General features: G+C 33.7%; 1 protein-coding gene across 23 annotated transcripts; it reads right to left on the reverse strand.

Annotated features, from left to right (window-relative positions):
* Positions 1-1,182: 1,182 nt before the first annotated feature.
* LOC108347023 (ERBB-3 BINDING PROTEIN 1) lies at positions 1,183-6,735 on the reverse strand. Of its 23 annotated transcripts, none has more exons than XM_017586123.2 (7): positions 6,571-6,732; positions 6,358-6,481; positions 6,069-6,164; positions 5,630-5,797; positions 4,631-4,797; positions 4,358-4,470; positions 1,183-1,363 (listed from the first exon to the last, which is right to left on the reverse strand). In XM_017586123.2, exons 4-7 carry the CDS (start codon positions 5,644-5,646, stop codon positions 1,355-1,357), a joined length of 306 nt encoding a protein of 101 aa, XP_017441612.1. In that variant the 5' UTR covers positions 5,647-5,797; positions 6,069-6,164; positions 6,358-6,481; positions 6,571-6,732; the 3' UTR covers positions 1,183-1,354. The 23 variants fall into 23 exon arrangements, 14 of the variants coding, with proteins under 14 accessions (XP_017441612.1, XP_052724844.1, XP_017441613.1 ...); XM_052868884.1 differs by having other exon boundaries at positions 5,630-5,800; XR_008245436.1 differs by lacking the exon at positions 5,630-5,797 and having other exon boundaries at positions 4,631-4,739; positions 6,571-6,735.
* Positions 6,736-11,700: the final 4,965 nt, after the last annotated feature.

Raw genomic sequence — 11,700 nt, forward strand, 5'->3', positions numbered from 1 at the left:
ATAATAGTTTCAAATTTTGTCTTCTAAGTTTTAATTACTTGTCAAAGGTTTCAATGAGTCCTTAATAGTTTATAGACACTTTTAATCGTTGTTTACATTACAGCCATTTATACAGCTCATTTTCAATTTTTTTTTCTGGGCAAAATTATTGAACATTATAATTAATAAGTATCTAAATGAAAATTTAGTAAAAATTGTGTCACTTATGTACACACCTTCAATCTGAACTAGAAACTAATATTAGATAAATATAAATAGAAAATAGATATAAACAGTTTCAATCTCGTAATAAATATCTCATTAAAATAAATGTGACATTCATAACAATAAAATTTACAAATTTTCAATGGTTAAAATAAGTGTAAAATCATGTCAAAATCAGTTTGCAACAAAAATATTTTAACTATTAATATTGTCGCCAGAAAAAACATAGTTCAAACAGATAAAAAAAGCTACAAAATTTACTCCTTTTATGTAATTTTTTCACATGGTAACAATTAAAAATCATCAGAAATATATTATACTTTACAATTATTTAATCCTTAATAAAATTTTAAAACCGTCACAAATAATTTAAAATATATTTTTATATTTTTATATTTTCAAATTATTAATAATTTTTCACTAATTTTACAATAAATAATTATATTTTCTATTTTATTTAAAATTATTTTTAAGATGATAAAGTTAGTATTATAATTAAATTTTAAAACATGATAATTCTTTTTATATAGCAAATATATAAATTAAAGAGTAAAAATGACAAACTATGATACTCATTCTCGAGAATTTTTTATAAGCACCTCCCAATACAAGAGTGGACTTGAGAAATTCATACATCAAAGTATGGAGGGAGATATAGAAAATTGAGCTCAGTTTCAGCTATATAATAAACCACAAAGTGATACCCTAAACAAGGACAAGGAACAGAAACAGTGACATTGCATCACATCTTTTTTCAAAGCCAATTTTCTTTCTTGAGGCTTTTTCAGTTTTGTTTGCAATTCTCGAACTACCCTGCATCATCTACCTTCTCATTCAATACAAAACAAGCCAAAATCCACCAAAGAAAAGAAAAAGACAAGAACAAATATCATATCAAATTCAAAGAGCTAACCGCAACTGAAACAATGGACTTTTGAACGAATATAAACAATATTTTTTTATATTCGTTATTGCAAGTTAAAATATAAATATTTATTATATTGAAAATAAATATAACTAATTACTTTTTCATAACACAAATATTAAATAGCAACATATTAAATGTTACAAAAGGAAAAACACTTGAGAACCCTTCAATAAGATCCTCTTTCATCATAATCCCAATTTAGCTTCAACTTCAGCCAATTCTTCAGCATCCCTGTCCATCAAATAAAATCATTAAGCAGAAGTCCAAGATTCAAGCTTATTGTCAATAGAAAAGGGTGAGCAAGCTGATGTGATGGATAAATAATAATCTTGTTCAAACAATGCCTCTTTCAAGGACCAAAGGCAAAACACCAAGAACATAATGGCATAGAAAATCAACAATTCTCTGTCAGTGTAACTATGAAAAAAGCAGGCTTCATTGGAGTTCATCCATAGCCTATGATTTCGTCATCATACAGAGAAAAATTAATCAAATTATGTTAGGGATGGAGAGTTTACGAGTGAAGGAATAAAACATTAAATGCCTAACTACCTTAACAGTTAGGAAGAGCGGGGTTATTGGTTGTATAAATAGCAAATAATCAATTGTAGTGGGGGTCGATTGTTTTGATTGTAGTCTAACAAGGTTTGTCATCCTGAGGAGGGAGGTTAGGCTCTCTAGAGGGAGGTTATGCTCCCAAACCCAGTCCTTGTAAAGAGATTGGTTTACGGTGAATAATAGCAAAACTCATTCTTTCATTTCTGTTTCTATCTTTTGAGTGTTTTCTTGTTAGGTTCCAAACCCAGGAATCTAACAATTGGTCTGACCTGCCGTTTCGAAGTGGGGGTGAAGGATCAAGAAACTACCGGATCCCAAATTGGGCACAAGAATGAGTTATGGAGAGAACGACGGAGGGAAGATTGGAGGCGTTGGAGATTACGATGGAAGGGGTGAAGGCTGAGTCCGCCGCTGTACGACGGGAACTGCAACAATTAATACGGATGATGGAGGCGCAGACTAATAACCATGACGGAGACTCGGATGGAAGTCAAACATCCGTAAATGATAATCTGGGGAGGCGCGATGAGGAGACTGGAGGAAGAGGGAGCGACGATCATCAAGGGGTGCAACATAACTGGAGGAAGAGGGTGGACTTACCCACGTTCGAAGGGCTGGAACCTCACAGTTGGATCAATCGGGCGGAATGATTTTTCGATATCCAGAAGGTAGCGGAGGAAGATAAGGCGGAACTCGCGTATATCAGCATGGAGGGCAGCGCGAGTTACTGGTTCAAGTTCTGGAAGCAAAAGGCCACCAATCGTTCATGGGAGGGCCTTAAGGCAACCATGATCGGCCGATTTTGGAGAGGATTTCGAGGGTCTGTATTCGAACGAATGGCGACGTTGCGGCAGGAGGGAACCGTGGAAGAGTACATTCGCGAATTTGAGGTGTTGGTAGGGCAAACCCGTGGCATACCGGAGGAGCAGGTGTTGGGTTATTTTCTTGCCGGGTTGCGCAAGGACATCAAGGGGCAGGTGCGCATTCAGGACCCCCAGGAGTTGACGGTGGCGATGAGAATCGCGAGAGACGTGGAGGACGCGGCACTCAGGACGAAAGGGGGAAGTTGGAATGCAACCAAGAGTTTGCAATCGTGGGAACGGGATCGGGGCAGACACAAGAAACGAGATTAATCACCCAAATCCGAGTCGATCGAGCGGGGCAGAAAGCGGATGATCGATGAGAAGAGAAGAAGTCGCAACGAGTAGTGTAATGAAACCGAAAGGTAAGGTGGGGCAACCGAACGGTATGGGCGGGAGCGACAATAGAGGCTGAACGGTGAGGAACCTGCCCTATCCTGAGTTCCTGAAGAGAAAAGAAGAGGGACGATGTTTTCGATGTGGAGGACCATTCGCGCCCAATCACCATTGTCCAGAAAGGAGCCTGCGGGTGGTACTCTTAGCAGAGGATGAGGAAGACGATGAAGAGGAGGATTTGCAACCACCCAAGCCTCCTGATCAAGCTGAACGGTAACGGATAACAAACCGAGCAGTTGTGATAACAGACCGAGCGGTTAATGGGTAGCGATAACAGACCGAGAGGTTAAGGGTTAGCGATAACAGACCGAGCGGCCGAACGGTATCAGCAGGAGAGACCAAGTGGACAAGTTTCCCGTTTCCAACCTTGAGGACAAGGTTGTTCGGCAGAGGGGTGTAATGTTAGGGATGGAGAGTTTACGAGTGAAGGAATAAAACATTAAATGCCTAACTGCCTTAACTGCCTTAGCAGTTAGGAAGAGCGGGGTTATTGGTTGTATAAATAGCAAATAATCAATTGTAGTGGGGGGTCGATTGTTTTGATTGTAGTCTAACAAGGTTTGTCATCCTGAGGAGGGAGGTTAGGCTCTCTAGAGGGAGGTTATGCTCCCAAACCCAGTCCTTGTAAAGAGATTCGTTTACGGTGAATAATAACAAAAGTCATTCTTTCATTTATGTTTCTATCTTTTGAGTGTTTTCTTGTTAGGTTCCAAACCCAGGAACCTAACAAATTACAATATAAAATAAACCACATTAGGATAGTTTTAAGAGAACATGGAAAACTGGAAAGAAATAAGAGATATAGAACAATTTCAATTAGAACTGTTAGATGTTAAGATGTGTGTTTCTATTATTTGGGCTCAGCCTATTCTGTATTAAGGGTATTGGCCCATATCTTACAATATAAATAAATTATCCTATGTGTATGCTACACACACAAGGGATATTTTCTCCCAATTTTCTCTATTTCTCACAAGAACAAAAATCAAATCAAGTCTTCGATGCAAATTCAAGACAAAATTCATCATGTAGAATGCACAACACACTACAGTCAAGATGAGTTCCAAAGATGAGCAATGTACTCAATTGGAAAGTCCATGGGAGAAAAACCATAAATGACCTCTATCAGTGTAACTATGACAATTAAGCTTCATCGGAGTTTATCCGTAGCTCATGACAGTTTGCATAATTTAGAGATCAAAATCAACAAGGCACATAACAGAGCAATGAAATTCCTTCAAATAATACACATGAAACAAACTAATTTCTCTCCAATTTTAATGCTTACATATCACTTGAATTTACAACTATCACTGAAAGGTACACACTCAAGAAAGGCAACATGTTGTAAAATCCAAATCAACCCATTACAAAGATGCAACTAGAATAAAAACTAGTTACAGTTGATTACCTTCTTTCCTGGCCTGACAAGCCTCAAGGCCACCTCTGCAGCAGTATTTGCAGCAGCAATGACATCTTCTGCCCTTCCTGTAATAGGACCTTCTTGAAGTACATGGGTGTGAGCTACAGAAGAAATAAAACCATCTATATGAGTAGCCCTATCACCACACCAACCAAAGAAACAACCATCAACTTCCAAACAATAACAAAATCCAAAGACTCAATTTTCCAACCACACATCACAAATTAATGCTCTAAAAAATTTACTTTTTCAATATATCACCTTTCAACACTGACTCGTCATTGTCTAGTGGAGAGAAATGGCAGACTACGTTGTTTACTGATATACATGTGGGACAAGCAACTCCTTTCTCAATCTTCCTGTTCACATTCTTGTAAACATTTTCAGTTTGCGTACACAGACAAGAAACAACACCTATTATTAAAACTCTGTAAATATAAATCAAATAAAAACAAAAAAATAAATAAATAAGAGATAACGTATACACATGCTAAAATATCAGACAATGCTCCATCTTATAGAAATAAATATAAGCTGATTTTCTCATTATGTTTATTTGATAATTGGTATATAATAATTGATATATAATATAAAGAAATAAAAAAACGCTGATTTATTTGATATGCTGCAAGAGGAGTACAATTTTAATTTGGCTACAACTCAATTAGTTTTACACTTTTACTAAATAAAATAAATAAATAAATCAACTACAACAGCATCTAACTAGTTTATCACACAATAACTTCAAATTGCAAAGTTCTAGTTCAAAACATGAAGCAGAGGCGCTTGGCCAAACATTCATATAATAGGAACCTTAATGACCAGTGACATTGTGAATATCATTATGGATGTCAACAATTAATTATTCTCTTGATAATGAGTTATCATAATCACAGGTTCACATATTCATCTTTCTATTTCTATATTTATTTGTCATACAAAGTAAATAATAGCATTTAACAAATTTTTACTATCCCTGAAAATGAAATAAATTCTAAAAAAAAAAAGTATAAAAACAAGGTTACAGAGTTTGAGTCATCAATGCATCTTTAAATCAAAGCAATAATTCTTGTGTGACTTTAGAACATTAGGAGAAATACCAAAGTTAATGGAAACCTTATTTGAGTATGTCAATACGACCACAAACTAACTAAAGAAGATAATTTGTGACATTGAGGATAAATATTGTTTAGAACTATGTATACATGTCAAAAAACAGCCAAACAGAGTATGATGGACTCGCTCAAGAAGTTGAACCACCTGATTTTCAGAAACATAAGGTAGGAGTGACTTCAAACTGTAGGAGTGACTTCAAACTTGGTTTTGTTATATCTGATGGCTTGAAAGACAAAATCATCTTTTGCAGCATACTTATCATCTTTATAACAGGGTCAACACATCATCATCAAGTATTTTGGGCACTCCATCCTACTATAACATAGATATATGAAAATATGTTTGGCTACATATTCTTTTCAATAAAAGTGCTTGCATAGGAAGCTAATAAAAGGCATTTCCTCCAAATAAGCTCACATATATTAAAGGAAAAACATAACCAATGAAGGATATGAAATACAAAATCTATTCCATGTAATTGTTGAGTCAACCATATTTAATTGGTGTACAATTATTTATTATAAAAGGAAAAATGAAACGAAAATGAAACATCAATTATAATAAACTAAAGCAGAGCTCTTACCTAAATTTCGTGATTGCGAAACTCATTATAATTATTTCCTAAAAGATGGACAAGAAGTCGTTTTTACGCTGCTTCTAATAGCTCATATTTCCCCCACTACACATGATAAATAATGTTACCCAACATATCAAAAATTAAAACCTAATAAAAAGCATTAGAGCATCGCCACCCAAAACTCGCCAATTCAATGAAAGTTGCTAATTTCTACAAACCATTTTTTTCCGTTCACTCAGGATTAATCATCTAGGTGCTTATTTTTGTTATACAAAGTCATTGTATGGTATCTTACTAATTGAAGATCAACAATTCTCTAAATATCCTGAATATCCTTGATCTATAAGATTCCAATTTCAGATCGGTCCTCTTCAACTCTTCCTCCAGCCAAAGCAAAATTTCAATTAAACTCAGAAACCCTAATGTTAAGAAGACGAAAACGAACACATCAAACTAATAGCTTAATCAATAGGTTTAGGATTATAGAAATAGAAAAGAGAAGTTGTACCTAGAGAATGCGAATCTCGTTGTTGAGAAGACGTGAAAATTTGACGACATCGTGGGTGTTCATATTAGTCAACTGATCATTTTAGGATCACACTCTGCCACACGCATTTCTCACCATAGTAGTTCTGGAACTGCAAATTTCGATTATTATGTTTAAGTTTTAAAAATTAACTTTCAAGTAATAAAGAATACTTAAACACTTAACATATCAGTACAAAAGTTTTAGGGGAAAAAATGTGGCGGTTAAAATAAATTAACAAAAATTAGTATATTTATAGTCATTTCCTTAACAGCTAAAAAGAAAACACTAATTAAAAATACTTTTTTTTTTAAGTGTCTCACTTTAATAAATAATAAATATAAGGATAAAATTCTTTGTGAGATTTAAATATTTATATTAATTATTTAATTTGTATTTTTTATTATATTTTTATCTATAAAAAAGATTTTTCTATTAATAATAAGATACAGAAAACTAATCTATGTTCTTTCTTATGCTTTTTTTTTCTCTTTCTTCTTTTCTCTAGTTGTTTTATAACACTTTCATTATCAACGTTACTTTATCATACTTTTTGTAAAGTCCAAAAAAAAAAATAATAAATAAATAAATAAAAATGTTATCTATTGTAATAAATCATAGCAATTATTTTTGTAGTAATTATTTTAATGGATAGAAAAATGTAAATTTTGGATATAAAATTATAGTAATTCTAGAAGGAGAGTTTCAAATTTTTGATAACTTATTTAGGATTTTTTTTTTTAGAAAATTGAATAGTAAAGTGAATAGTGAATAGTAAAGTGAATAGTGAATAGTAAAAAAAAAGTGAATAATAAAAAAAAAATAAATAGTGCCAAAGAGATAAGAAAGCCACGTTGGTGTAAAAAAGATCAGATAGAATTTGAATTAAAATAATATTTTTTTTAATAAAATAAGGAATAGTAAAAAAAAAAAAATAGTGCCAAAATTTTGGCCTATACATAGCAAACTTGGGAAATGAAATTTTTGCACCAAGAAGTAGAGAGAATTTTGAGAAAAGAAGAAATTAGGAAGTTTTTAGAGTAGGAAGAAATTTTAGAGTAGAGATTCTGAAGAGTTTTCGGGGAAACCAATTCGGATCAAGAGAAGTCTGGAATAGAGGTAAGGGAAGTTACATTTTGTTTGGTATTATTTTGAGTCTTGTATATGTTGGTTTTGGTTGATCTTAAATCTTGAGTGTGAAGTATTTTGTTTCTGTATGATTTTGAATTTTTGATGAGAACATGCTTCTGTGTTTAGATCCAAGTGTGATAGTTGTAAAATGTGATGTTGATTATGTTGTGCATATGTATGCTATTAATTGTTTATGGATGGATTGGAAGTTGTCTAACTGACTCTGCCAGATTCAACTTCTTGTTTCCCCATACTTTATATTGTTTTCCTTATTCGTTTTTATTTTTGGAACGATTAGAAGTTGTCTAACCGGCTCTGTCAGATTCAACTTCTTATTTCCCCAAACCTGTTATTATTCTTATTATTTAATTACGTTGTATTCCTGGAAGGATGAGAAGTTGTCTAACCGGCTCTGCCAGATTCAACTTCTTGTTTCTCCATACTTTATATTGTTTTCCTTATTCGTTTTTATTTTTGGAAGGATTAGAAGTTGTCTAACCGGCTCTGCCAGATTCAACTTCTTATTTCCCCAAACCTGTCATTATTCTTATTATTTAATTACGTTGTATTCCTGGAAGGATGAGAAGTTGTGTAACCGGCTCTGCCAGATTCAACTTCTTGTTTCCCCAAGAATTTTTATTAAGTTTATTTTAATGATTGTCAAACATTTGATTCTTCTCCGGTGACCATTTATAGTAACATTTTATTATTGATTTGTTTGTACTATATTTATCTTGTATGATTTCTGTGTTGAATGTATTTTATGATGTTGATATGAAATTATGAATCTGAACATGATATGAGTTTTATGAGGAGATTTTGTAATAGTATGACATGAGTTGAGGAAAATGAGCATGATATGAGTCTCATGGAGAGATTCTATATTGGTATGATATTAGTGTATATGTTGATGTTGAGGGTCCTGTTGTTGGTGGTTATCCTAAAACTCTAATAATTGTCCACTCTCAATTAGAGAAGGATGTGTTATATGGTGAGAGTATAGGAGGTCCTAGTCTATGTTCATATAGAGCAAAGCATCCCTTACCTTTGTCAAATTATTTTTTTTAAAATTTAAATTTTACACGTCATTTAACATCACACTGTCATTCAATGACATAAACTAGACACATCATTATGTTTTGTCCAGGGTGGCAGCTGCACCGTTAAAAATTTGACGCCGTAACCAAAAAGGATTAACTTGAACAGTTTTTTCACAAGTTAGGACCCTTTTTAACTTTTTAAAAAAATAGGACGAATTTGAACATTCCATCTCTTTCGAGGGACCAAAAGAGGTATTAAACCTAATAATAATTATTTAATTAAATAAAACAAATTAATTTACGTAATATGTTATAAAAAACAAAAAAATTTAAATAATATATAAATTAAATAAAATATAATATTTAAATAAACTAAAAATTAAAAAAAACTAACAAACGGATGTGGCACATATTTGAATATAATTAATTAAAAAATATTATAATTTAATTAAATTAATAATTATTATTTAATTAAATAAAATAAAATTAATTTTCGTAATAAATTATAAAAAAATAAAAAAATTTAAGTAATTTATAAATTAATTAAAATAAATATTTAAAAAACCTAAAAAAAACACTTAAACGAATGTGGTCGTTGAATATAATTAATTAAAAAAATATTATAATTTAGTTAAATTAATAATAATTTTTTAATAAAATAAATAAAATTAATTTTTGTAATATATTATCAAAAAATAAAATATGTAAGTATTTTATAAATTAATTAAAATATAATATTTAAAAAAATTAAAAAAAAAACAATTAAACGGTGTGGCCAGCTCTGAGCAGTAAGGTCAGTCTTTCAACCACGGGGTTCGTTTTGCCAAGCGGTGAAAATTCCAGTGTCAATGTACCCGTGAATTGGTTGGGTCGAATCTGGGGCCATACACTCTGCACCACCGACGAAAAATTCTCTTGTGCTACCGGAGACTGCAGTTCTGGTAAGATAGCATGTAATGGAAGTGGAGGCTCTCCACCGAATGTTGGGTATCAGTCATACAGCACAAGCACACACAACTAAAATAGAGAAGAGAAAAATATCGATGATAGACAAAATTGAATTTTTATACTAATGGAAGAAATTTACAACACCTCTCTATCTCGTATTTTGTTGTCATGGTTTTTAAGAACCGGCTTATGCACTTCTCACTATGAATAGTATTGTCTACTGGAACAGTATAGGTAGACCGTGAAGTAAAGCACCAAGAAGTTCCCAGGAAAGAGAGGTGGGTCACAAACGGACACTCTTAAGTACCAAGTCTTTCCTAGCCAGAACTTTCTCAGACAGCACTTTCACACTACCAAACGTTTCCAGTAATAACTCTTTTCTGATGTGGAAGATCGGATTAAATCGCAACCACAGAGCATACTCAGAATTTTACCAACACTATTCTAATGACAATTGCAGCGGAATACTAACCAATAGCTCTAATACCACTGTTGGGTATCAGTCATACAGCACAAGCACACACAACTAAAATAGAGAAGAGAAAAATACCGATGATAGACAAAATGGAATTTTTATACTAATGGAAGAAATTTACAACACCTCTCTCTTCCTATCAGAACTTCTCAAAATTATGAGAATACAAGAAAGGAGAGAACATGAGAGAATGGGATGATGTTACAAAGGGGGCAAGGGGTTTCTTTTATAACCACCTTGCCATACCACTTTAGAAGTTCCCACCAATGTGGGACTTCATTCTTCACAATTTTGACAACAATTTTGCGTTGTGGAAATTGAAGATGAAGGCAATTTTGAGAAAGGACAATTGCATAGCTGCAATTGAAGGAAAACCCGCAGAAATGACAGAGCAGAAGTGGAAAGAAATTGACAATAACGCCATCGCGAATTTGCACCTATCAATGGCAGATTCAGTGTTATCCAGTGTGGCGGAAAAAGAAACAGCAAGGGAGATTTGGGATGCCCTCATAAAATTATATGAGGTGAAGTCTCTCCACACAAGAATATTCATGAAGAGGAAACTCTACACTCTCCGGATGAGTGAGTCCACAACGGTGACGGACCACATCAACCATCTGAACACTTTGTTTGCCCAACTATCAGCGGCTGATTTCAACATAGTTGAAAATGAACGCGCGGAGCTTCTACTGCAGAGTTTACCCGACTCGTATGATCAACTCATCATGAATATTACGAATAATAATATTGAAGGTAGTCTGCACTTTGAGGATGTTGCCAGAGCAATTCTTGAAGAAGAATCCAGGTGAAGGAACAAAGAAGACATGCTGGAAAGTTCAAAGCAAACACAAGCTTTGGTGATGATGAGAGGAAAATCAACGAAATATGGGTCTAGTGGGAGTCAGTCCCATGATATATCTCAAAGTAAGAAGCATCTCAAATGCTACAATTGTGGTAAGAGGGGGCATGTCAAGAAAGAATGTTGGCACGGGAAGAGTGGAAGAAAGAACTCTGAGGCATCAACCTCACAAGGTTGTATGGCAAATACCTCAGAGGATGAAAATATTCTGTGAGAAAGAAGGGAGGTCTGGTAAGTCATAAAAGCTCAGAAGATCATGGCATATGCTTATGGGAGATACGTTGCAAAAGGCTAATGCAATGGTTACATCGACAAGTCAAGAAGAAGCGGTGTTGACGTGACATCGTACTTGGACAAATGTCAGAGTGAAGTTTGCAAGGCAGAACGTAATTTGTACCCAGGCTTAAACATAGATCGAGGTTTACTAGTTTGACTACCAGAAAAGAAAACACAAGAAGACTTGGTTCATTCTGATGTAAGGGAATCACCGGAGTTATTCCTAGGAGAAGCAAAGTTTATTCCAGAAGTTTGAGTGTATTACACCAAGAGGAAGTCAAATGTGTTGTTACCAGTTCAAGGACACTAAAGCACAAGCTTGAAACTGGGGAAAGAATTAAGTGCTTGGATATGCTAACAATGTGAAGGGGTATTGCCTGTGA

This window comes from Vigna angularis, chromosome 9 (assembly GCF_016808095.1).
Source record: "Vigna angularis cultivar LongXiaoDou No.4 chromosome 9, ASM1680809v1, whole genome shotgun sequence".
Classification (NCBI taxonomy): domain Eukaryota; kingdom Viridiplantae; phylum Streptophyta; class Magnoliopsida; order Fabales; family Fabaceae; genus Vigna; species Vigna angularis.

Coding starts and splice junctions, on each gene's coding strand:
- LOC108347023 (XM_017586117.2), bottom strand. CDS start 6,620: ATGTCGTCAAATTTTCACGTCTTCTCAACAACGAGATTCGCATTCTCT. Junction 4,798..6,570: donor ACGAGATTCGCATTCTCTAG/GTACAACTTCTC, acceptor TTATATTTACAG/AGTTTTAATAATAGGTGTTG. Junction 4,471..4,630: donor TGACGAGTCAGTGTTGAAAG/GTGATATATTGA, acceptor TTTCTTCTGTAG/CTCACACCCATGTACTTCAA.